Below are 26,915 nucleotides of genomic sequence, written 5' to 3'. Positions count from 1 at the left end.
GCCAGGTTGATGCAGGCCCCCAAGCCCAGTGGAGAGGGTAGCTGTGAAACACGAATCAGGGTGCACGGTCCTCACACTTTTGCAGCTTTCTTCGTGAATAACTGTTAGGCCCAGAGAGGCCTGGGGAGTGTGAGGGGAGAAACCAGCCTTCTCTGCTGGGCAGGGATGGGGCATGTCTACTCCCTGCCAGCCCGCTTTGGGCTGGGATCCGCCCCAGGCCAGTGCATCTATGCCATCCCTGCTTCAGGGCACAGCAGCCTCTCCCCTCCCCAGCCACGCACCTGAAGGCGTGAACTCCATGTGTACTGACACTGTGCCTCTCATGAACACCATCTCTGGGTCCTCGTGGTATTTCAGGACTGCTGGCCAGTAATGAGCTGGTGGAGGCCAAGAAGGTCAGGCGGGCTCTGTGGCAGGCCTGGTTCCAGCTCAGTAATTACATTTCTGTCTCCCTTCTGCTCAATCGAAAGCTTATAGTGGGCGCCCACCTCTCCTCTGTCAAGCAGGCTGGGGGATGGGCTACTGGCCCCCACCCCACTCCACCCCACCAGAGGGGTGAGCTGCACACCCACAGGGATCGGACAGGGAGGTGCCCCAATGGTCGCTGGGATCCCACGTGTATATAATACCATCCAGCACTCAGCACTCCCTCTCTGCCCAGGAAGGGTTGGTTGGGGCAAATTCACAACATCCACACCAGGTAACCTATGTGGGAAATCTGTGTCAAGAATCTCCAGCCAGGGACATCCCTGGTGGTCCAGTGGCTAAGACTCTGTGTTCCCAGTGCAGTGGGGCCCGGGTTCAATCCCTGTTCAGGGAATTAGATCCCACATGCAGCAACTAAAAGTTCTCATGCTACAACTAAAGATTCCACATGCTGAAACAACAACAAAAAATTCCACGTGCCACCAAAGAAGATCAAAGATCCCACATCCGGCAACTAAGACCTTTTTTGTGATTTTTGCAGGAAGCTGTTTTTTTTTTTTTTAATATTTATTTATTTGGCAACTAAGACTGGGCGCAGCCAAATAAATAAATATTAAAAAAAAAAACACAACAAAACAGCCCCCTTCAAAATCACAAACAAAGGAACAGTGCCCAGAGGTTCATTTCCTTTCTAACTCTTGCCTGTATCTAACCTTTTTGACTCCCTTTTCTTTTTTTGTAGGAGTGGGTGGCAACTTCAGGCCTGAAAATAAAAAGCTTCTGGCAACAAAGAAATATAAATAAAACAGGAGAAGTAAAATATCCGGCAAGACAAGGTCAGGAGGAAATTGGATTCATGTCATGTTTTGCAGAAGTGGCACTGGCTTCCCTCTGGCTCACAGTCAAACCTGGTGTCAAGAGGAGACAGCTCCTGGGAGCAGGGCATCCATCACCCTGGTGAGCAGGGTGTCAGGGTTGAACTTGAACGTGCCCTGCCCCCCCCACCCCACGTCCAAGGCCACCTGGCCGCAGCTCAGCTGTGGGGGAACGGCTGCTCACTTCAACCAGCATTGTCGGTGAAACACAGAGGCAGTGGAAGAAATACATTTGTAGCATAGAACTGGAGCCGAAATCTGAGTTTAGCAATAAAGGCTCATAACAGGTCCCACAGGACAGAGGGTGAAAGGGCTCGGAAAGGAGAGGCTGCATGAATGACGTAATGTGGATGCTCCAACGCCTGCATTTGTTTATTCCCAGATGTGTTGTTTTGACCACTTATCGTAACTGAAAAGTCAATCAGCATTTAGGCAAATAAGTTCCCCCATCTCCCTTTCTTGTAGAAAACTGGGGCTAAGAGGACATGCATGGAAACTCTGCCCTATGTCTGTAACGAGTTTCCAACTCCTGGCTGAGGTCAGGCAGCTGTATCCTAGGTTTACAGAGCACTGTCCTTGCAGGGGTCGGGGGGAGGGCAGACAGTTATCAGCAATTGAGGAAAAGGGGTACTAAGGTTTTGGGCTCATGTTCCAAAACAATCTTTCAAGATACTTGACTTACAGATCTTCAAATGTAAAGTTCATTTTATCTGAAAATATAAACAATAACTTTGAGGCCTTGGGGTTGGACACAGCTCTGTCATGTCCCTCGCCTTTCTCACAACTTCTGGCCGTACCCACTGTATTGCCACTAAAATCCCTAAAGCCCTGCTGGGTCACATTCACCCCAGATGCCCAGCTGCTCAAAGGAAGCTCTACAGTGTGGCATCCAGGGTCATCGATCTTCATCCACATCATTCCCGTGAACCCTCTTCCTGCCCCCTAGGCCTCCACAAGGAGCTGCTCTGGCTCACAAGCCCATTCACCCACGATGGCCCAGCTGGCCCTTCCTCCGAGGCCACAGAGAAGTCCATTCATCCCTGTCCTGTGACCCTGAGAAAGGGGACCCCATTCACCTCTGGATCTAGGAACCTGTGAACCAGAGCACAGTCTTATGGACCCCCCGGAACACACGCAGGACATCAACCTGACAAATTTGCCCACTTTCCTGTTGTAGAAAGAAACCCCCTGCTTCCAGTCCTGTCCCAAGCTCAGGCCATAGAGAAGAGAGCTCATCGCAGACCAAGTCAAAATGGAACCTGAATGAGGCGAAACACACGGTCAAAATGAACATGCTGAGTTTGGAGGTAGGGGGGCACATTTCTTTCCAAGTCAAAAATCCATTGAGATGCGCGGCCTCTGCTCTGCTCAGACCTGCACGGTGTCTGCTTGTCTTTCCAGGGGCGGTTGTCTTCCTTTCTTTATCCAAAGGAGCACAAATAGGCAATTTATACACATCTGTCCTAACAAGGGTGTAATTAACCTTCTCATCTTCCAGAGAGAGGGGCTCATGCTGTAAGGGAGCTGCTCCTGACTGTCGAGTTAGGGGGAGGGCTGCACGGGAGACCGGGAGACCGGGCAACTGGCAGGCGCAGTGTTCCTCCCATGAATAGGAGGGATTCCTGGACTCCCAGCCACCCACCCCCACCCCCCGCAACTCCCCCTGCTCCCCTGGGGCATCTGTGGAACTGGAAATTGCTACTAGGCCACAGGGTCAGAGAGAATCAGCCGGCGGCCCCTGGATTGGGAGGAGGAGGGTGCAGTGGCCCTTTCATCACAGATGCTGTCAGCCAGGCCCAGGGAAGGGGGGGCCACATCCAGTGACAACAATCAATTGTGCAGGCGCTTGTAATCTGGCAGTCTCTGAGTCAACGCAAGCTCATGTGAGATGGGTCTTTGCCCTTGAAAATTTCCTCCCCAAAATCCTGTGAAAGAAATCTCCACTTAGAGAATTCCTCATACTTTTGGAAAACGATGTCATATGGGTCTTAGAACAGGTATTACCATCATCATTCTCTGATACAGTCTATTCTTCAGGGAAAAAAGAGAGTAAAATAGTGATAAACACTCAACATCCTTCTAGGTCCAAGTGTGGGGGTGCCTCAAATGTCACCCTCAAACCCAAAGCTGCTTCCCAGCCCACAGGCAGGCCCAGCAGAGCAGCAGCATGGCTGGGGCTTCTTGCTGGCTCCTGTCCTGCTGCTGTCCACGGGGTGGTGCACACAGACCTGAGAATCACTGCCCGCTCCCCTCCTCTGGACATGGAGGGACTAAGGAGATGCAGGCCGGGGAGCCCAGAGCTCTGTGTGGCAGAGGGGTTGCGGTGCGAAGGGGGAAGTGGAGGGGGAGGTGGCAGGGGTCCCTCCCACCCCAAGGTGGCTGAAGAGAATCACACAGCCCTGTGGGCTTCCTGGGGTCTCCAGTTCCCCGGCTGCCCTGCCCAGTGCCCCTGCTGGTTACAGGCTGAGCTGCCTGTCTGCTCCCGGGTCAGCCCCTCCTGCCTTCCAGGGCCCTCCCTCCCCAGGCCCTGGGGAGCCCCTGGCCCCATGCTCCAGGCCCTGGCACAACCCTTTTGTAACCCCCCTCACCCTGTTCCCATACCCCACCCCCACCCCCAACTATTTCTTATCCGGCCTCTTCTTGGAGCATCTTGCCAGAGCCATTGACCCCGGTTCCCAAATGTGTAGCAGCTTCAGTGGGGATTTGGGAGCCAGGCTGATCCTCAGATTCTCAGCAACCCCCAGAGTGCGGGGCGGGGGGTGGGGGGGGCGGGGCGGGGTGAGCCAAGCATCTGCATTTGATTGACAAGTCTTCCACAGAGTCAGGAGGCCCCCTGGAGCCTAGAAAAAGTATCCACACTCCTGGTCCCCCTCCTCAGGTGCCATGCCCCCACTCCCCAATGCCATCTGGTCCTGCCCACTCCCCCACCCCCATGGCAGCTGGTCCTGCCAAAGTCACCAATAGCCCTTGGATGGTGAGCCAAGTGGACGGGGCTCAGTCTTTAACAACCTCCAGGCAACACTTGGCTGGTGCCTTCCTCGCTGAGAACTGGTTTCTGGAACCCCCAACCATGCCGTCTCCTCGGTTCTCACCCCCTGGCTCCAGGGCTTCAGTGACCACCTCTGCAGCGAACCCCAACCTCTCTACCCCAAGTCCAGACCCTATCAGCCACAGACATTCCCTGGGATGTTCTGATGATCCTGGTACCCAGCGAGGACCAGCAAGTAGATTGTTGTCCCCCGATCTCACATTTGCCCCTCCCTCTGAGCCTTTGCAGGAGCTGCCCCCTCCCCTGGGAGCACACCCCTCCTCCCTGACCTGCTGGCCTGCCAATGGCTGAGGCCTCAGCTCCCAGGATCCCTGGACCCACCCAGGGACCAGCATCCCTGCCCAGTGCCCCACAGTACCTGGAGCTCCGCTCAGGGCTCTGACCACTCTCACAGGAAGCGGGTTCCCTTGACAATATTGACTGATCAATTTTTATCATGAAGAGAAAAATAAATCACTTCAGGAAGGCAGAATGCTCTGCTTCGCTTTAAAGGGAAAAGTTCCAGAGAATTTGGTCGTTTATGAGTCTAGGGAAGACAGTCACCCACGTCACACTGCTGCCTCCTCCCTCTGGGGCCGTTCCCCGGTCTGTCCCTCCCCCAGACAGGAAAACGGCCAGGAGACCCAGCCGAGTCCTTCTGCTGGGCCGACAGTCTCAGGACCTCTCGGTGGGAGCAGGCCCTGAGAGAGGCCCCGGGGTGTCAGGAGCCTCTGCCTCGGCTTGGTGGGTGGCAGTCACACCCCAGGAGTCCGAGGAGAGCCCATGGTGGAGACGGCCCCCAGGCGCCGAGCCTCTTCCCTTTTCTTCATGTCACACAGCCACCAGCCTGTAGGACTTGATCCCCTGAAGACAGGACTGTGTCCAGTCACATCCCTAGAGGCTGAGCCCAGCACATGGGGTCCCCAGGGCCACTCCTCAGGGGGTGGTGGGAACACACGGGCCCTGAAGCCTGGCCTGCTCCCCGCGGGACCCGTCTCACAGGGTGACAGCATGAAGTTGGGCCTGTACCACCTCTGGGGGGGATGGGGGGGTGGCTCCATGGCTGCTGAAGCCTCACAGCCGTGCCCCTAGAACTCCCTGTCCCATCTGTGTCTCCTCTGCCTGGTGAACGGGGCCCAGAAGTGGCTGCAGCCTGCTCCCTGGATGGCTGTGTCCCGCATCATACACACACTGTCCAATCCCTGCACTTCCCCAAGGGGCCACTATGTGGCCCCATCACTACCTCTGTATTTGGGCCAACGCAACCTTTCCCTGTGTTCAACGTGTCTCTGCCCTGGCCAGTGACCCTCGATATTCAGCAATGAGAGCATGATGACAAGGATGGTGATAACAATACCAAAGAAGTGCAAGTAGCTTTTGCCAAGTCAGACCCTGCCATGTGCCCAGCCCTGTCCATTACAACTGTTCTGGTCCACCTGAAGGGCTTGGTACTATTATGATCCCACTTCACAGATGAGGAAACTGAGGCCACACGTCCTGAGAGTGCGCCTTCTGGGCTCAGGCCCCTCTCTGGCTGTAGCCACTAGGCTTCTGGCAGGAGCAGGGGTTCAAACCAGCTCTGTCATGTGTCTGGCTGACCATGACAGTGGCCTGTAGCCGAAACAGGCCAGAGCCCTCTGCATACTCAGGGCTTCCTGCCCCTGCCTCCTGCTCAGACAGAGCTGAGACACCAGTGCCCACAGGTTTGCTGAATGGCTGGGAGAGATTCCAAAGAAGGCAGAAAGGCTGGGAACAGGGAACTGGCCTGTCGGAGGGCCGGGGACTCACCTGGTTGGTGGGGCTCGGGCCTACCACGGCCTCATAGGGTGGCGGGAGCTCAGCGGGGTACAGCAGGCCTGGGCTGTTGATGGCGACACCGTACAAAGTGCCGAATGGGGAGGAAGCAAAGTCCAGGTGGAGGCCCCTGAGTGGCAGAAGGAGGAAGTTCACCCTCTGGGGAGGGAGCCGACTGTTCCCATTGCCCTCAGAGCAACTGGAACAATTCCCACGCAGAATTCTTGGGTATGTGAAAAAAAGCCTCATTCACTAGGTGGTTCTAATTCTTGTTTATTGCTCTCAAAGGGTACTGGTACTTTCACCAACTTTATGGCGTTTTCTGTGACAATGAAAACCATCTTACAGCTGATTTCATCTTTAATTAAATGTGACTGTAACCTGACAGGAAATAGGCAACCCACTCCAGTATTCTTGCCTGGAGAATCCCATGGACAGAGGAGCCTGTTGGGCTACAGTCCATGGGGGTCACAAACAGTCGGACACGACTGAGCATGCATGCATGTCCAACCTGAGAGCTGTACTGTGTTTTCTGAGAGTGGAATAGGACTAGTTCTGCCTGGGTTTCCCCTCGGATACCCTGCAGTGAGGCCAGAGGAAGCACACGGGTTTCTGAGCATCCCACTCCACCACCACCCCGCCCAGGGCTCTGCTGTCAGGACCAACATTCAGGCCTTCATCTGCCTCCCCTCTGCTCACCTGCATGGACAAGGAGCATCTCATGCCTCCCCCATCCCCAGATGGCTTCCCATTTTTGGGTCCCAGCATCCCTTAGGGAGGGGTCCCCAGAAACACCCACCTGTGGGCCTCGGCAGTGGGTGTGCAGGTGTACTCTGGAGGGTAATAGGGCGGAGGGGGCAGCGGGGGCACGAACTCATCAAAATCCAAGGTCTGGTGGAGCACGGTACCATGGGGGGTCAGGCAGGCCGGGCTGGCAGAAGGTGCCCTTTGTGGAAGGAACTGGAAGACAGAGAGGTTCTGAGTGACTGGTCGGCCGGTGTGGCTTGTGTCTCATGAAGCTAATTGCACCCAAGCTTTAATGACACAGTTGGAACTCTGGGACTTCAACCTGTCAAACAGTGTTAGTTGTTCAGTTGTATTCAACTCTTTGTAACCCCATGGACTGTAGCCTGCCAGGCTCCTCTGTCCATGGAATTCTCCAGGCAAGAATACTGGAGTGTGTAGCCATCTCCTTATCCAAGGGAATATTCCTGACCCAGGGATCAACCCACACTGCAGGCTGATTATTTACTCAAGGTAACTGGCTAAACACACATGTGAAACAATGGCTTTGTGAGGATCCCTTCCCTCTGGAGCCTCATTGCGCTCCGCTCCCCTGCTGTTACACAGACATGTGTCTTCTGAGGCAAAGCACAGTCTGGGAAGACTTCACTCCTATCTCTGCCACTAACTCGGGCTGTATGTGGCTCCTGCCTTCTCCACACACAGAGCCCGGTCAATGCCCCTCTAGCCAGTGTGAGCACAAGAAGCTTGTGCGTTTAATCATCTGAGACAGAGGTGCTTCCATGGCCAAGGGCAGTGTGGATGTGTCTGCCGGCCCTGATTTTGGAAAGCCACTTGCCCCATGGCCACTGCACAAGGCTGAGCAGCCAGGATGAGGCCAAGGGTCCTGGGGGTCTCATGGGGTGAAGACTCAGAAATTAGAGAAATCAACAACACCCTCAAGCATGAAACGCAGAAGGCAAAGTGCTTTCCCGTGGAAGGTCCAATTCCATCACGAATGAGAGAGGTGAAGAGGGCCAGGTGATCCTATTAGCAGGTTTAAAGGAGTCAATGTGGTCATGCGAGGGAGGCTTTTTAAAGGTTTAACAGAGGTCTCCATTTCTGCCCTAAAGTCCAGATGGCTTTTCCAGGGGGTGTTGGCCTGTCTTCAATGAAGCATCTCAGACTTAGCAGCAGTCACCCAACTCCTCGGCCTCCGTGGTGGGAATCCCATAAGTCACCCTGACATCTCCCTGACACCCCTCAAATCTGTCTGCCAAGGCAGCATCTATCTGGGAGCTATCAGGTCACTGGCCCTGGACTTTGCTCTGAGCCAGGCGGGTGGACAGCTGCACCCCACGGTCTCCCCAGCAGCTGGTGTCCTGTTAGGTTCTACCCACAGGGGCGTGAGAGGGAGTCAGACAAAGGAGCAGTCAGGGAATAGGGGTTCCTCAGACTGCTCCTGCTCCTCCTCCCCTCTGTCCTCTGTTGTTCACCCCTGGGAAGTAACCAGATCCCTGTAGGAGCTGTGATGAAATCCCAAGGGCAAGTCTTTTTCCCTCCCTGGCCCTGGGTCCAGTCTGTGTCTTATCTCTGAGCCTCGCCTGGTGCCCCAGGCCCAGCAGATGGTCTATGAGCATCCACTTCACAGGTGAACAATACCTCATGGCTGCCACCTCCAGGCAGCCCCCAGGTTATCTTCTTTCGAGAGCGTCTAACTCACCTCATTGCCTTGGTTTTCTTCCTCTTGTTCTACTTTAAAAAGTTACGTTTAATCCAACGAGATGAGGTTACCCACCTTTAAAACTCTTTTATGCGCCTCTGCTCCCTGAATCCCGACAGGTTTCCAGCCTCCTTACCCACTAACCCATGGGTACCCCCTAATCCTCCATCTGCCCTTTGAACCAACCCCAAATACCAAACAAGGTCTGTTCTCTCTCCCTGGATCCTGTCTCCTCTCACCCTCAACCTCCCAGTTATCCTCAGGATGTGCAGAAATGCTCGCTGCCCACCACTTCTTCTGTGGCCCCAAGTCTGCAGGGTGATGGCCAGGTGTGGAGCTGAGCCTGCAGCTGGGTGTGCTGGGGAGGAAACGGGCCCTGAAGAATCACTTCTTTCCCATGTGGTTCTGCTTGCCCTGGGACACCTGTACAAGCCTTGGGTGGTCCGTGTGATGACAAAGGGGTACCTGTACCTGGTGAGGTTGGTACCTGTCTGAGGTGTTCACATACCTGGCGTGGGCAGCACTGACCAGCTCTCATCATCCTCAAAAGAGGATTTTGCATTTTAGTCTCTGCTGGAGAGAAACCCATACTTCTCATGGGTATGCTCTGGGGGAAGGACCCAGGTTAGGCACATGCTTCCCAGGTGGCGGTGGTGGTAAAGAACCCGCCTCCCAATGTAGGAGACAGAACAGATGTGGGTTTGATCCTTGGGTTGGGAAGATCCCCTGGAGGAGGGCATGGCAACTCACTCCACTATTCTTGCCTGGAGAATCCCATGGACAGGGGAGCCTGGAAGGCTGCAGTCCATAGGGCGGCATAGAGTTGGATAGAAATGAAGCGAGTTAGCATGCACGCATAACCTTGGTAGAAAGAGCAGGGTTATTGCCATGGAAAAGGCTTCTGAATGGACCTCTTGTTGGTAAGCTGGAGCTCTCCCTCCCTGCACTCTGGACCTAGGAGTGACAGTGCCCAGGCATCCTGCTGCTCTCTGGGCCTTCTACCCCTCCCTCAGGTGAGCAGGGACGCCGCCTCAAACAGGTTCAGACCAGTTTTAGTTACTACCGTAATTTACCGTGAAATATGAATGCAGACAAGAAAACTTGCTTGTTCTGTGAAAACTGAGTTGGAGGCTTTGGAAAAGACTTCATAGCTAAGCAGAAACTGCTGCCAATGTGGGTCTTGGCCAAGAGGTCGTCAGGCTCATAAAACATCCATGCAGATGGCTTCACACGGCTGAGTCCAGCTGAAAGGAACTAAATCTGGAAATCACAGAGGGTGTGATTTCCACGAATAACCTGATACACCAAAGAGACCTATAGCCAAAATGAAGAGCATGGCGCCATACCAAGACAGGGCGACAAATGCTCATTTGCATTTTTAAAGTCAAAATACAATGTTCGTGGCATAAGTGCACCATTTTTACGTAAGTCTGCTGTAACTGGCTTTTTAGGTCAAGCAGACACCCATCAATCCTCATCTGATAGCTAAGTAACACCTAGGACCTGAAGACCTTTGTGGTAAACCCAGACCTCAAGGAGAGTCACTGTGGGTCTGAGGAGGGCCGGATGGGTAGAAGATGCAGGTGAATTTGACTGATCTGGGAGCTCCTAGGGGGCACTCTATCCCTCTGTATCCAGCCAGCACCCCTTCCTAGCTCCGTGGGCAAGCCCACTGCACCACGTTTGTGGAAGGCATGGTACTCTGCCTGCCGCATCTGAAGCAGCACCACTTCAGCAAGGCACAGGACAAGTGGAGAACATAAATGACAGCAACAAAGGACGATGCTAACAAGCTGGTGCTGAAGGGAGATGCCTGTAATAGCAGACGATGCCACTAAGGCTGGGTGGCAGGCAGTAAAATAATGGGGAGGAAAACAGCTTACTGAAAAAATGGAAAACTGAGATTACACGTAGGAAATAAATCTAAAAACATGCAATTATAGGCCTGTGGAGGTAAATGCTTTCTCCATGAAACTATATCAATAAATGGAATTTTATCATCAGATGGTCTTTTGGAAATAATGGTCCACTATCTTCAAATGTATTATAGGAATTAAGTTAGATAAATTCTGACCATAGGCATAACAATTTGCATTTCATGTAGACATGTCTTCATTATATGAATTCTCCCCAAATTATTAATTATTCCAAAATGCTGATCCACAGAAATAAGAATAAAATTGTGGGCTCCTTCCATGTGGGATAGGCCTTTGTTGTGAGTCACAGTCTGTTGATGGGAGTGCCCCATGGCTTTTCCTGCATAAAATACACCTGTAAAACATTCCTTAACTTTCTAGGTCTGTGTTTTTACAGCAGAGCCAGAACTTAAACGTACTTGGGTAGCAGTGTGTGTGCAGACAACCCCTAGACTTTTTTTTTAGTTTTTATCCCAACCCCCTGGAGTTGTCTGACCTACATTTAAATTGATGGCAATATATCTAGTGACCCTCTTTTACATAAATGATAGTACCAAAAGATGAAGTTAACAAGCTGGTGCCGAATGGAGATGCGTGTAATAGCAGACGATGTCCCTGAGACTGGGTGGCTGGCAATAAAGTAAGCGCAGAGGAAAACAGCTTACTAGAAAATCTTTTGAGAATCTTTCAAGAGCACTCAATTTTATTGTAATAGAAATAATTCTCTTTTTGTACTCATATTTTTTTTTGGTTCACACAGTAGTAGAATATGCACTTACAATTCACATACCCCTGGTATAAACTGGTTTGGGGATAGATACAACTGTGGCTGACTATATTTTTCTGGGCTCCAAAATCACTGCAGATGGTGACTGCAGCCATGAAATTAAAAGACGATTACTCCTTGGAAGGAAAGTTATGACCAACCTAGATAGTATACTAAAAATCAGAGACATTATTTTGTAAACAAAGGTCCATCTAGTCAAGGCTATGGTTTTTCCAGTGGTCATGTATGGATGTGAGAGTTGGACTATAAAGAAAGCTGAGCACCAAAGAATTGATGATTTTGAATTATGGTGTTGGAGAAGACTCTTGAGAGTCCCTTGGAATGCAAGGAGATCCAACCAGTCCATCCTAAAGGAGATCAGCCCTGGGTGTTCATTGGAAGGACTGATGTTGAAGCTGAAATTCCAATACTTTGGCTACCTGATGCGAAGAGCTGACTCATTTAAAAAGACCCTGATGCTGGGAAAGACTGAGGGCAGGGGGAAAAGGGGATGACAAAGGATGAGATGGTTGGATGGCGTCACCAACTCAATGGACATGGGTTTGGGTGGACCGGGAGTTGGTGATGGACAGGGAGGCCTGGCGTGCTGCAGTTCATGGGGTCGCGAAGAGTCAGACACAACTGAGTAACTGAACTGAACTAAACAACTGCCCCTAGAAAAGCAGAGGACCCAACTGCTGGGAGCAGAAATGGTGAGTGGGTGAACTGCAGAGGCTGCAGGGGAGTGGGTGGGGAAGAAGAAGGTACCCTGGGCAGCGGGCAGCGCATCTTCCAGGCAGGATGGAGAGCCACGCTGGCTGGCCAGGTGGTTCAGTGCAGGTTGGTCCAGAGAGTTGTAACTGTATGTACAAGGAGAACCATTTGTAGAGGCAGTGGCAGAAGCCAAATAAAAAACGAGCAGCAACTCAGAGAAATGGCCAAATAACTGATGTGAATTCCATCTCAGGGACCAAAGCAGATATTCAAATACCTCTCTCTCTATTGACTTAGCTGGATGGCCATGATTGTTTCAGGTTGAAAGATCAAGTGACAGAGTAATATACATTGTGTGAGCCAGTTCGGGCAAAAATACAAGGATTAAATGAAGGAAGAAAGGGAAGGAAAGAGAAATGGAAGAGAGGAGGGAGGAAGGAAAAAAGAAGGGAGAGAGAATATTCATGTATTTTTTAATGTTGTTTAGTTGCTAAGTCCTGTGTGACTCTTTGTGACACCATGGACGGTAGTCTACCAGGTTGCTCTGTCTATAGGATTTCCCAGGCAAGAATACTGGAGTGGATTGCCATTTCCTCCTGCAGAGGATCTTCCTTATCCAGGGATTGAACCCACATCTCTTGCATCTCCTGCACTGGCAGGCAGATTCTTTATAGCTGAGCCACCAGGGAAGCTCATATGTTTAAGTCCTAAGGAGTAAAGAAATGGAAGATTCACTGCAAAGCTTCCTCAGGAGGATACAGTGGGTTTAAGGAAATGGTCAACTTTTTCTTTATCTATCTCTATATTTTCCTTGTTTCAATGATCCTGTTACTTCTTTAACTAAAAGATCTGACAAAATGAAGTAAGAAAATTACAGTCAATTATACCTCAATAAACCTGTGGTGGGGGGCAGTGGGAAACATTTACAAAAATTGAGAAGAGCTTCTGAGGCATCCTCAAGAATAACAGAGTCTCACCTCCATCTGTTAGGATGTAACTGTGACCCCCTCAGGCTGTCCCACATCTCAGAGGATGCAGCCCGTGTGACCAGCCTGGCCGAGCCACGACCCACGTGGTCCAGCCAACTAGCAACGTCGCCACCAAGCTTTTTCAAAGCCCACTGACACATGTGATCTGATTTATCTTCTAGTGGCCCTGTGAGGATGGTAGGATGTAAATGGTCTTATTTAGAGCAGAGAAAAGTGGGCCCAACAGGCAGTGATGCGCCCAAGGTCAGGCACTGGTCCCATGGGCACCATGGTTATAGGCTCCCTGGTGGCTTTGCAGGTCAGCAGTGTAGTGGGCCTTCCAAGGAGAGCAGAACCTGGTCTGTTCCATTGCCCATGGTCACAGAAGGAGAAGGACTCACCAACAGGAGAGTCAAGGATTTCTGTTTCCAAGCCAAGACTTTGAAGCAAACTTACCTGCCCAGTACTTGGCCAGGAGACATACAGGGGCTCTGGTGGCAGCTGCCGTAAGTGCAACCCTACTATACTTCTGGTTGATAAAGTACATCAGGGACCACTGCCTTCACAGTCATGGCTGCTAGGTCCTGAAGCAAAGTGGGACACATTCCCTCCATGCATTTAAGACTCAAGACACATTCTAGGTATCCAATCAGTGCCCTTTCCAGAGTGAGGAAACTGAGGTTGAGGGAGGTCTGCAGGTGAAGCCAGGGGACCAGACCGAGACCCAGCTGATTCCTCAGACCCAGGACGTCTGTATGTACAAGCGGAGAACTGTTTGCAAAGGCAGAGACAGGCCCCAAATAAAGAACAAGTAGCATCTCGGAGAGATGGCCAAATAACTGACATGACTTCCATCTCAGGGACCAATGCAGATATTCAAACACCTCTCTCTCTATTGACTTAGCTGGACGGCCATGATTGTTTCAGGTTATAGGATCAAGTCATAGGGTAATATACATGGGTGGCTCACATCCCCCAGTGAGGAATGACAATGACCCTGTACGTTACAATCCAGTGTGCATGCTGTTACAGCTATGACAGACTTTCTTATTTGGTTGGTAATTTCTATTTTAATTCTGAAAAGTAGGAAATGCAAACTTTCAGTGTTTCCAGCCCTGCAGTTCCGTTAGTTTGATTGGAGTGATATTTCCAGATTGACAAGAAAATCTGCTGAGGTGAGTGGACCCCCACGGCACTTAACCTTCCTTCACACAACATACCAGAGAGAAATGTCTACATGAGGGCTCAGCGAGTGAGGCCAGGAGTTCATCGCTGCTGAAGAGATGCTTAATTAGGTGTCTTTTGGAAGACCGCCGCCTCTCGGAAAGGTCGGCAGGCTGTGACAGCTGTGTGGAGGTACACGGGGAAGAACAGGCCGCACGTGATTAGAGCCGATGAATTTTTAACACCTTGGTAATGATGCTCTCTGGCCCCTGCGTCATGAACTGATGAATTGCTACAGGCTGGGTGGGGAAGAACAAAACACGCAGGCTCCTACAAGAACACCTTGCCTTTTGTTTCGTAAGATGCTTGAAACATTGGGGAGGAGGCAGGGCAGGGCCTGGAGGGGCCCAGGGGAGCAGGGAGGGAGGGTTCCTACCCTTAGCATGAAGAACAGCATCTTCTCATTACCTCCTCTTGACTTGCTGACTTTAGTGGTAACGTACTGAGCAGTGGGTCATGTTCCATTCACATAAATAACGAACAGCCGTCACTATTACTGATTGTGTATTAATCAGCATGTGACCTCCACTCTTGGCCTCATCCCTCCCCTGGGGACCAGCACTTCTTCATCTCTAAGACCCTGGCTGGAGGCGCCGATGATAGCCGACCAGTGACCTGCTACTGGATTATGAGCTGAGGTTATTAATGAGCAAGTGTGCAAGGCACAGTGGAGCAGTTTTTCAATTTGAGAAGAGCTCATATTCTAACAATCCTGCTTTATTACAAGTGAATTCTGGGGGACTTCTCTGGCAGTCCAGTGGTTGAGACTCTGCACCTCCAATTCAGGGGCCTGGGTTCAACCCCTGGTCAGGAAATTAGATCCCACATGTTGTAACTAAGGATTTGCATGCTGCAACTAAAGATCTCACAAAGAAGATCAAAGATCCCACGAGCTGCAACTAAGATCTGGAACAGCCAAATAAATAAATAGATAATTTTTTAAAAAATGAATTCTGAAGCCTGGAGACAGTTGTGTAGCTTGGGAGGCTGTCTCGGGCTACAGGACAGTCACCATAGTTACTCAGGGGCACAAACCTGGGGCTCCCTAGAGGCAGGTAACAGTAGCTCGACCCCATCAGCAAGGAGCTCCAACTGCACCTAAATAAATACATCAGTGGCATCTAATGTGTGGGTTTCTGTCTTCCAGAGGGCAACATGGAGGGACCTTCAAGGATCTCTAGGCCCCATGCACTGTCAGGGCTCATTGTCCTGGTGGGAAGCCAGCAGTGTCCATGCTGCATTGCTCTCAAACTGGTTGGGGAAGGGGGCCAGAGCCCACCATTTTGAGTGTGCTGGGGGGAGGGGGAGAGGCAGGGGGCCACTTACCATCTGCAGGACATCAGCGGAGACCATCTGCATGCAGCACATGGCTGTGGCCAGTGCACACACAATGGTGGACAGGACGTTGAGGGCACACACACTGAAGAGGAGTTCCTGTGGGAAAAGATGCAGAGGGCGTCAGCACTGTCTTGGCAATGCAGACGGCAGGATCCTCAGCACCACCGTTGAGGTCCAGGACAAGGGTGGCCAACTGTTTTGCGGGGCTTTCTTTTTTTTTCATTAAAACTGGCCTTTTATAGACACATTTGTGTACTCTCACACATGGTTGATCAAATTAGATACTAAATGATGTATTTTACAATTTTGATAATTATTAGGTAGTTATAGCCTGGTTCCAAATAGGAAAAGGAGTATGTCAAGGCTATATATTGTCACCCTGCTTATTTAACTTCTATGCAGAGTACATCATGAGAAACGCTGGGCTGGTGGAAGCACAAGCTGGAATCAAGATTGCTGGGAGAAATATCAATAACCTCAGATATGCAGATGACACCACCCTTATGGCAGAAAGTGAAGAGGAACTAAAAAGCCTCTTGATGAAAGTGAAAGAGGAGAGTGAAAAAGTTGGCTTAAAGCTCAACATTCAGACAACTAAGATCATGGCATCTGGTCCCAATCACTTCATGGGAAATAGATGGGCAAACAGTGGAAACAGTGGCTGACTTTATTTTTTTGGGCTCCAAAATCACTGCAGATGGTAATTGCAGCCATGAAATTAAAAGACGCTTACACCTTGGAAGGAAAGTTATGACCAACCTAGATAGCATATTAAAAAGCAGAGACATTACTTTGCCAACAAAGGTCTGTCTGGTCAAGGCTATGGTTTTTCCAGTGGTCATGTATGGATGTGAGAGTTGGACGGTGAAGAAAGCTGAGTGCCAAAGAATTGATGCTTTTGAACTGTGGTGTTGGAGAAGACTCTTTAGAGTCCCTTGGACTGCAAGGAGATCCAACCAGTCCATCCTAAAGGAGATCAGTCCTGGGTGTTCATTGGAAGGACTGATGTTGAAGCTGAAGCTCCAATACTTTGGTCACCTGATGTGAAGAGCTGACTCATTTGAAAAGACCCTGATTCTGGAAAAGATTGAGGGCAGGAGGAGAAAGGGACGACAGAGGATGAAATGGTTGGATGGCATCACTGACTTAATGGACATGGGTTTGGGTGGACTCCGGGAGTTGGTGATGGACAAGGAGGCCTGGCGTGCTGCATTTCACGGGGTCGCAAAGAGTCGGACACAACTGAGTGACTGAACTGAACTAATTCGCTCAAGATTCATCCAAGTTGTTCCAAGCATCAATAGTTCATCCCTGCAGGACTTTACTGGAGAGCCAGTAGAGGAAAGGGATGGGAAGGGTGAGGGGGAGTAAGGAGGATCACAGGAACCAGGAGCCCTTATTCTTGTTCATGGCAAAACCATCCATGCCATTGTTGCTGTTGTTTAGTTGCTAAGTCCTGTCCAACTCTTTGCGACCCCATGGACTGTAGGCTGCCAGGCTCCTCTATCCATGGGGTTTTCCAGGCAAGGATACTGGAGTGGGTTGCCATTTCCTTCTCCAGGTGGTGTTACTAGTTAAAAAAAAACAAAAACAAAAAGCTCGCCTGCCAATGCAGGAGACTTAATAGACGTGGGTTCAATCCCTGGGTCTGGAAGATCCCCTGGAGTAGGAAATCACAACCCTCTGCAGTATTCTTGCCTGGAAAATCCCGTGGATAGAGGAGCTTGGTGGGCTACAGTCCATGGGGTCACAAAGAGTCAGACACGACTGAGGTGACACAGCACACAATTGATTACATTCATTAGGACTGATGTCGAAGCTCCAATACTTTGGCCACATGATGCAAAGGGCCGACTCACTGGAAAAGACCCTATGCTGGGAAAGATTGAGGGGAGGAGGAGAAGGGGACGACAGAGAGTGAGATGGTTGGATGGCATCACTGACTCAGTGGGCATGAGTTTGAGCAAACTCAGGGAGATAAGGGAGGACAAGGAAGTCTGGCCTGCTGCAGTTCATGGGGTTGCAAGGAGTTGGACACAACTTAGCGACCAAACAACAAATTGTTGGTTTATCAATTTTCTAAGAATTTTTTTTTGAAACGAACTGAACATAAATTAGAGTGAACATAGTTTAATTTTGGTGATTCAGAAGGTATTAATAACTGTTTTCTGGCTGGACTTCAGCTTGTTCTGAGTGTGTGCATCCACTGTCCTGTGGCAAGCCATGGTCCTGGGTAGCATGCCTATGTGTCCACTGCAGATGGTAGTGGGAGCTGGCCAAGAATCTCTGATCCACTGTAATGACCTGTGTGACTTTGGGAAGCTGTCTCATTTCACTGTGCCTCAGTGTCCTCATCTGTAAAATGGAATAACAGGGCTTCCCTGATGGCTCAGTGGTAAAGAATCCACCTGCCAATGCAGGAAACATGGGCTTGATCCCTAATTCAGGAAGATTCCACATGCCATGGGGGCAACTAAACCCTTCGCCACAACTACTGAGCCTGTGCTCTAGGGCCTGGAAGCCGCAACTACTGAAGCCCCTATACCCTATAGCCTGTGTTCTACAAGAGAAGCTACTGCAGTGAGAAGTCTGAGCTCCACACCTAGAGAGTAGCCCCTACTCACTGCAACTAGAGAAAAACCCGCACAGAAATGAAGACCCAGCACAGTCTAAATAAATAAATAAATGGAATAGCAATATACCCAGCTATCTCAGGGCTGTGAAGGTGAAATTAGTTCACAAACATGAAGGGCTCAGAGCAAGGCTCAGCACACAGTGAGGTTCAATAAACACCACCTACGATCCCATGACGGATGGCCAGTCACCTGGGGACTTTCATCTGCTCACAAACACTGGAGGATGAATTCAGTAAAGGGCTTTAAGGCCTCGTCCACAAATGCTTAAGAAAAACAGTCACAGAAATGACTGGATGCCCACTCCACAATGCCCTTCCATGGCCTAAACAAATTCTATATCATTGCACCTACCGTTCAACTGAGGCGAGAGAAAAATTCTGACGTCCACGCACCTTTTACTGCTCTGCTGTGGCTCTGCCTCTGGAAGATTCTGTCCACTTGTTTGAGTGACAGTAGTTTGATTAAAGCTCAGGAATATAAAGAATGAAGCCAAAAAGAAGGAAGAGGCACTCAGGAAATACACACAGAAGTAATTTAAATGATCTTATTAGCCTTTAGCCACCTAGGGACTGGGGTACTATTTATAATAAGAAGCAACATTTCCAATCTGCATTTAACTTATATTAAAACATTTCCTCATGTGCCCAGACTAGACAGTGTTCCTTAAATGCCTTCTAGGATCTGTTCAAAGATAAATGAAGGCACACAGAAGCTTTTGAGAGTTTTGAACATATAAATATTTGGATTGAGGAGCCACAAGTGGCATCACCAACTCAATGGCCATGAGTTTGAGCAAACTCTGGGAGACAGTGGAGGACAGGGAAGCCTGGTGTGCTGCAGTCCATGGGGTTGCAAAGAGTTGGATACGACTGAGTGACTGAATAACAACAGCAAGGCGGCTTCCATGAATGAGGCAGGTGAAGATGAGAAGCAGAGAAGGATGTGACGGATAGGGGACTTGGTGATTAACAGGAGGGAGTAATAAAGGAGAAAAAACAGTCACCCCATGGCCTGAGCAGGGGCAGCTATTCCCGAGATGGGCAGGCTGCATGGGGTGTGGAACTGCTGGGAACAGTGAGGAAGAATTCAGTGGGGTCCATCGAGTCTGAGAGGGCTGCGGTTCTCTGCGTGGAGGGAGCTGCGTGGGCCTGGGCTGGACTCTGGGACATGGATATGGCCAGTGCAGGGGTGGGGACAACACCAGGGATGCAGCTGAACTTGCCCAGCGAGGGTGTGCTTGGCCAGGAGAGATGAGAGTCTGAATCAGAACCCAGAAAATGAAGTGAAAGTGTTAGCTGTTCAGTCATGTTGGGTTCTTTGTGACCCTGTGGACTATAGCCCGTCAGGCTCCTCTGTCCATGGGATTCTCCAGGCAAGATCCTGGAGTGGGTTGCCATTCCCTTCTTCAGGGATCTTCTTGACCCAGGGATTAAACCCAGGTCTCTGCATTGCAGGCAGATTCTTAACCATCTGAGCCACCAGGAGAAGCCCTGAGAACCCAGAGCTGGGTCCTAATTCTGGAGCAGAAAGAGTTTATAAAGAAGATCTAGATGAGGATAGTCAGAGAGAAGGGAAACCAGAGCAGTGGGCATATAAATGGGCAAATGCACCAGGGCATGAGGTTTCCACACACCTGGCCCAACACGCCCAGCAGACAGTGACGACAGGGATGACACCACGTCTCACAGATGTGTGCCAGAACCTGGACTCACAAGATGAATGGGGCTTTACAAAACTTGCTTGCAAATTGGTTGCAAAGCAAAGGTCAACAAACTAAGACACAGGCGTATGGGATTATCCAACCACAGTGCAGTTACGTTTGCTGTGAATGACAGGAAAACAACTGATTAAGCCCTCTCTACCTCTGCAAATTCACAACACACGGTGGAATGACTCAGGGATTAAAAAGTGAATCATAATGAAAATGAGAGAATCCTTGGAACCACATAAAACATAAAACTTGTGCTGGCTCAGTCGTGTCTGACTCTTTTTGACCCCACGGACTGTAGCCCACTAGGTTCCTCTGTCCATGGAATTCTCCAGGCAAGAATACTGGAATTGCTGTTTCCTTCTCCAAGGGATCTTCCTGACCCAGGGGTTGAACTAGAGTCTCCTGCATTGGCAGGTGAATTCTTTACCACTGCACCTGGAAGCCTGTGGGTACATATACATATATATTTATATATTAAATTAAATATATATTAAAGAGTAAAATTTTAGCAAATGCTGCATCTATTAAATATGCATGCATGTATTTGTACATACACATATGTGTATGTATATACAAATATATAAATACACATAAATTTTAGCATACACACATCTCAATAGAGGTAGCATTCGTGCTAAAGTTTAAAACTCTTTAATGGTAAATTCTAAGCAAAACAGTAATAAAATGGGATTCCCTAAACCTGGAAAATACTATTTAGTCCCAGAAAATTTCAATAAACATTATCCCTAATTATTGAATACATTTCCTTTGAAATCAGGAAGGAATAAAACATAAACAACAAGGACCTAATGTATAGCACAGGAAACTATACTCAACATCTTGTAATAACCTATAGTGGTTGAAAGAATTTGAGTCACTTTGCTGCACACTTGAAACTACATTGTACACAACATTGTAATTTACATCACACAACACTGTAAATAAACTATACCCCAATAAAAATAAAGTAAAATAAATCAGGAAGAAAACAAGATGTCTGGCTCAAGCCCTATTCAATACTGTGCTGAAGAGTCCTTGCCAGTTCGGGAAGATAGGGAAAATGAAGAAAAATCAATAAGCAACATAAAGACTGGAAAGGAAGAAGTATACTGCCGTTATTCCCAGATAAGGTAACCCACTAAATAGAAAACCCCAAGCAATCTATGGGCAAACTGTCAGAGTAAATGGAATTATCAGTAACTGGACGCATGATCAATGAACAGAAGTAAATGCGTTTCTCTATACAAACATTTTAAAATCAGAAAATGTACTTCAAAAAACTCTACTTTTCCTGTAGTTGGACAAAACTATATGACATCTAGGAATGTATCAAACAAAAATTATACCAGTTTTCTTGAAAAACACAACAGAAGGATAAATAAATGGAAAGATACACCAAAAATGACCATTCTCAGAAAACTAACCTAAAAATACAATGCAGTTACAAATGCATGGCTTTGTGTGTCTAAGACAGAGAGAGAAATGGGTAAGGGGGAGGCAGAGCCAGGGGAGAGTCCACAAAGGACAGAGAAGAGCCAAGATCACTTTGAGAAGAACAAAGAGGGGGCTGATCCTACCAAACACACGCTTAGTAAAGAAACAGCATTTAATATAATGTGCTATTGACACTGAGTCAAGCCATACACCAACACAGAAGAAAAGAGACCCCAGAAATAAATGCCTTCAGATACAGATACTCAATATATAGCCACATGACTAAATGACCACTAACCTGAGCTGTAACAGCTGATGATGATCTATCAGTGAAAAACAAAACTAGGTCATATCTCATGCCACATGCATAACTAAGCCCCAGGTGGATAAATGAACTAAACATGAAAAGCAAAGTTTTAAAACTTATGGGAAAAAATCCAGGAAGTTTGTCTGACCTCAGGATGGGAAAATATTTGTTAAATGCAATATAGAAAAGACACTCCCAACAGGAAATGAATCTGACTGCACTGAAACTGAAAACTCGTCTCTGAAAAATGACATCCAAAATGAAACAAAATGACATCCCGAACAAAACTGAATGACAAGTCCCAGAGTGCATGAGATTTTTATGACTAAGGTCATTGTTTAGAACAGAGAACCCAACAGGAAGACAGACAAAACAGGTGATTCACTGATGAGAAACACAAACGGCCAATACATTAACAATACAAGACAAGTCAAGAAGAATCTATGGCAAGAACTCTTGGCAAGGATGTGACTGAAGCAAAGGTACCTCTTCCACCATGAGAATGTTACCCCTTTGTAGAGAAATGGGATGTTTTGTCAAAGGGAAGATGGACCCTCTTTACATCCTGGCAGGTGTGCCCGCTGAAAAGACATAGCATGTGAGCCCAGGCTGAGGACTGCATGACTAATCATTCTAGTACTGTTATAATAGGCTTCCCTGGTGGCTCAGTGGTACAGAATCTGCCTGCCAATGACACGGGTTTGATCCCTGGGCTGGGATGATCCCCTGGAGAAGGGAATAGCAATCCACTCGAGTATTCTTGCCTAGAGAATTCCATGGGCAGAGGAGACTTGCAGGCGACAGTCTATAGCGTTGCAAAGAGTTGGACACAACTGAGTGACTAACACACACAGGTAAATCAACTATACTTCAACAAAAAAATAAAAATAATAAATAAATAAGTAAATAAAAAGACTGTGCAAAGCAGGTGACAAAGGATGGCCCTCAGAAAAGCCACACTGGGGTCAAGTGTAAAAGACCATTGTTAGGTATCACTCCTCCGCTGAGTCGTCTCTCTGGCAGGAATTCTGCTCCCTCAGTCAAGGTTCTGTCCTGTGACCCCTCTGATCTTGGGCTTCTCTGCAAGGGCCTGGGGACAGTAAGCCCCTCCAGACAGTTATGCTCAGTTCAGCCATGGTCATCTCCTCCTTTCCTTGAGCTTCTATAACCAGTGTGTGTTGATTTCTGAATGAAGTCAGATCCCTAAACGCATCTCTGAACGCCTGCATGGGCCTGTCTCCATCTTTCTGGTCTTGCTTTCACGTCTTTCTTTACCCACCACTCATCTGTCACATGGACATTTAACAGCTTGAGTTACTGATGTATGACAGACGAATGACAGAGTGAGCATATTTTAAACACAGAATCCAATGAGTTTTGACACATGTGCACACCTGCATAGCCACCACCACGATCAAGGGAGAGAATCTACTCATGACCCCAGGATTACTTCCGGCTCCTTTGTTACAAGTAATTCTCTACCTTCACATTCCCTTCTGCCGGTTTTATATGTTCTTTCAAATGGCCTCATCATTCAATTATTATTGAAACATTTCCCATCCTGCATACTTTCCTTTTAATGTCCTCTGCCCTGCAGCATATCGGTGCTAATTCAGAGCCCTGAAGATAACTAAGTGCTTTAGATACAACCTCTGGTCTCAGGGAGTGGACTCCACGCTGTCTCCTCCAGGTTGTGTATGCAAAACCATAACCTGCTCTCTGCCCCCCACTCAAGGCAATGGGGCTCCTCTGAAGCCCCTTTTTTGTCTGGGGAGTAGAGTGAAGATCAGGTCTATTATTATTCATCCTGGGACCACCCCAGACCAAACAGAGTGGTGCTGGCCCTCTTCATGATCCTCCTCTTCTCAGACCCTGACATGGTGCCTCGAAAGATCCCACAGTCAAGGGCAGAGGGCTGGGGTCCACCTGCTGTGGGTCCTTATCTGAATGTGCTGAAGGTTGGAGGGTCCTCGTGTGAGGGGCCCACCCATGTGGCCCAGCACTCAAGCCCTGCAGCCTCCACCCCCACACTCCCCCAGCTAACAGAAAGATAACTTTCATCAGCTATATCACAGCACATCCCCTGCCAACGGCTTCAGGGTGTCCACTTGGGGAGGGTCCAGGGCAGCGGTCTGGGAGGAAGAGGGGTGCATCTTGAAGCTGTGTTTGACGAGCATGTTGCCTTAGACATTAAAAATGTCCACTGTCAGGACATCCCTGGTGGTTCAGGGTTAGGACTCCATGCTTCCACTGCAGGGGGCTGTCCTAGCCTGAGGACTGGAGAAACACCGAGTGATGGAGAGGGGCTCATTCATCCAGGTGAAGGCTTGACCCTCCACCCCTCCCCACCAGGAGAAGGGGTTCTGCCTGTGGGTAAACTGCAGCTCTTCCCTGATGTCCAGCCTGCTGCCCACCCTGACCATTCTAGACTTGTTGGCCTCCACACTCTGTCACAAAATATCAATGTTCACTTATTCTCAGGAGCATTTTTATTTCTTCAGTATGGTTAAAAACGTACTCAAGATTAAACAATCAGTCTATTTTTCAGGTCCCTAGGTTTTTAGGAAATTGTCTTGCTGGGTTTTTTTTTTTTTTTCTTTAACTTCCTTAGAGACAAAGAAAAGAATCTTCAAGAGAAGTAAGCTTATAAGCTCAATAACTGATTGATTCCTGGAAAGTTTTATTTCCTTATCCATTGATAAGGTTTCTTTGGATAATTTGTTTTACTATAGCTCCATAAATTAAACCAGGTACTTGAAGCAAACAAACAAAAAAAGATCTTTACCTCTGTTTTCAATTAGAAATACATCATTATAATATAACTGTAATGATAACTGGGGATATAGCAAAGAATAAAGTTAGGATGGATATAACATCAACCCATGATGAATCATATTCCATCAGTTATGATTCCAGTTTTTGTAGCCTTTTAAAACTTCTGTTAATATTGATCAGAAAATATGTCACAATCTTGTGTTGGGTTTGACTTGGCAAAGACCACCATTAACCTACCAAAACATCTTTTTATCATTTATTTTGTCACTTAATCTTCCAAAAGCCTAGACATTATTAGGAAGTGAAAGAGAGAGTGTTAGTCGTGTCCGACTCTTTGTGACCCCATGGACTGTAGCCCATCAGGCTCCTCTGTCTGTGGCATTCTCCCTGTGATCTGGGGTTTAGACGTGGTGGGAAAGCTTCAAAGAGACCCAGGGAGCAGGGGGTTTCAGAGCCTCCAAACCCCCGAGAACAATCTGAGGGACCAGAGAAGCAGCACTGCCATCGTCTTCCGGGCTCCAGAGACATTCCTCTTCAGACTGGAAGAAGAATCGGGGACCACACTCCTTGTGACACAGGGCAGGTGCTGGGGGCCAGGTCCCTCCCACATCGGGCCTCAGGTACCTCCTCTCTCTCTCTGTGGCCACTGCTCTTTTTGTCAGCCAGTTTCCCAGAGCATGGGAATTCACAGAGAGCTCCCTTGACCGACTGGTCACCATTTCCGGCATCTGAAATGTCGCCTACAGTGGACCCACCAGAGGCCCCTGTTCCAGACAGTGACACTGCCCTCTGTGCCCGCCAGGTGTTAGGTGGTCCTCCAGAGCCTCCAGACCCTCACACACTGCGTCCCCCACACACATACTACAGGGCCCCTATTATATACTGTAGCGCTAGTGGTAAAGAACCTGCCTGCCAGTGCAGGAGACACCAAGAGACTCAGGTTCGATTTCTGGGTAGAGAAGATCCCCTGGAAGAGGGCATGGCAGCCCACTCCAGTATTCTTGCCTGGAAAATCCCATAGACAGAGGAGCCTGGTGGGTTACAATCTGTGAGGTTGCAGAGTCAGACATGACTGAAGCAACTTAGCACGCATGCACCATAGTACCACCCATCAAGGGCTTCTTGCACTGTAGACTTATTTTTCAGAAAAAGTGTAGCAGTTTAGTTTCAGGGAAAAGAGGAGAAGAATTGGGTTCATTGTTCAGATGCGTGTGTAAGTGGCCAATTTTGATTTTCAGGAGCAGGAAAAACTTGTAGTGAGAAAAAGAAAGAAATAATATAAACAATTTTCCATGCCATTAAAGAAAAATCAGATGCTGTACATAAGAATAGACTGCCATGGGAAACTGTAACATTTCTTGCTCCAACTATCTTTAAAAAGGCAAAATAAGTACCCATCTGTTCTCTGATGGTATAATAGCAAAAATGTTGGCTCAGCCATAAAAAACAATGAAATAATGCCATTTGCAGCAACATGGATGCAACTAGAGGTGATCATACTAAGTAAGTCAGAAAGAGAAAGACAAATACCAAATGATATCACTTATACGTGGAATCTAAAATATGGCACAAATGAACATATCTGTGACATAGAAACTGACTCACAGACATAGAAAACAGACTTGTGGTTGCCAAAGGGAAGGAGGAAGGATTGGGAGTTTGGGATTAGCAGATGCAAACTATTATATATAGGATGGATAAACAACAAAGTCCCATTGTATAGCACAAGGAGCTCTACTCAATATCCTATGATAAACCATAATGGAAAAGAATATGAAAAAGAATATACCTATAACTAAATCAGTTGGCTGTACAGCAGAAATTAAACACAACAGTGTAAGTCAACTAGAGTTCAATAAAATCAAACGCTGGAAAAGCAGTGACACATGTCATATCAATATTTGTGACGGCCTCTTTCAACCATTCAGCAGTGCTTCACAGAGGTTGGAGGCAGAAAGTGAAATGGTGAAAATGGAAAATTCAAAAAACAAAACCTTTAAAGCGGAAACTTCTAATTGTTTAAGGGGCTTCCCTGGTGGCCTAGATGGTAAAGAATCTGCCTGCAATGCAGGAGACTTGGTTTGATCCCTGGGTCAGGAAGATTCCCTGGAGGAGGAAATGGCAACTCACTCCAGTATTCTTGTTGAAGAATCCCATGGACAGAGGAGCCTGGTGGGCTACAATCCATGGGGTCGCACAGAGTCAGACATGACTGAGCGACTTTCACTAACTCTTTACAATGCTCTCCAGAAAGATGTCCCCTGTTGCATGTGCCCAGCTGCAGGGACCAAGAACTGAAAGGAACACCGTTAAAAGAATCTTCCCAGGAGAAATCTCAGGGATGGGGTGGGAGGCGGGAGCGAGTGAAGCCTGGATCACCTTCAAGGTCAGTCGCACGGCGTTGCAGTCCTCGCGCAGCGGGTTCAGCTTCAGCGTCTCCCCGAGGTTGCTGCAGCCGGACACCTGGTGCTGGGTCTCGCAGCAGACACATACCTCCACACTGTCGAACTTGATCTGGACGGGGGAACACAGATGGAGCTCAAGGTTAGAACCTGGT

General features: G+C 48.6%; 1 protein-coding gene across 1 annotated transcript in view; it reads right to left on the bottom strand.

The window, feature by feature from the left end:
- Positions 1-26,915, bottom strand: part of FAM189A1 (family with sequence similarity 189 member A1) — a 240,997-nt gene that overhangs the window by 10,632 nt on the left and 203,450 nt on the right. Inside the window, exons 4-7 of the mRNA XM_043490192.1 lie at positions 26,738-26,872; positions 15,484-15,591; positions 6,923-7,083; positions 6,118-6,253 (exon numbers count right to left, since the gene is read on the bottom strand). Coding sequence (XP_043346127.1) covers positions 6,118-6,253; positions 6,923-7,083; positions 15,484-15,591; positions 26,738-26,872 — 540 coding nt within the window. The remainder of the gene's footprint in view (positions 1-6,117; positions 6,254-6,922; positions 7,084-15,483; positions 15,592-26,737; positions 26,873-26,915) is intronic.

The sequence above is a fragment of the Cervus canadensis genome, chromosome 17, assembly GCF_019320065.1.
Source record: "Cervus canadensis isolate Bull #8, Minnesota chromosome 17, ASM1932006v1, whole genome shotgun sequence".
Lineage (NCBI taxonomy): Eukaryota > Metazoa > Chordata > Mammalia > Artiodactyla > Cervidae > Cervus > Cervus canadensis.
This window is presented reverse-complemented; position numbering and strand designations above follow the sequence as displayed.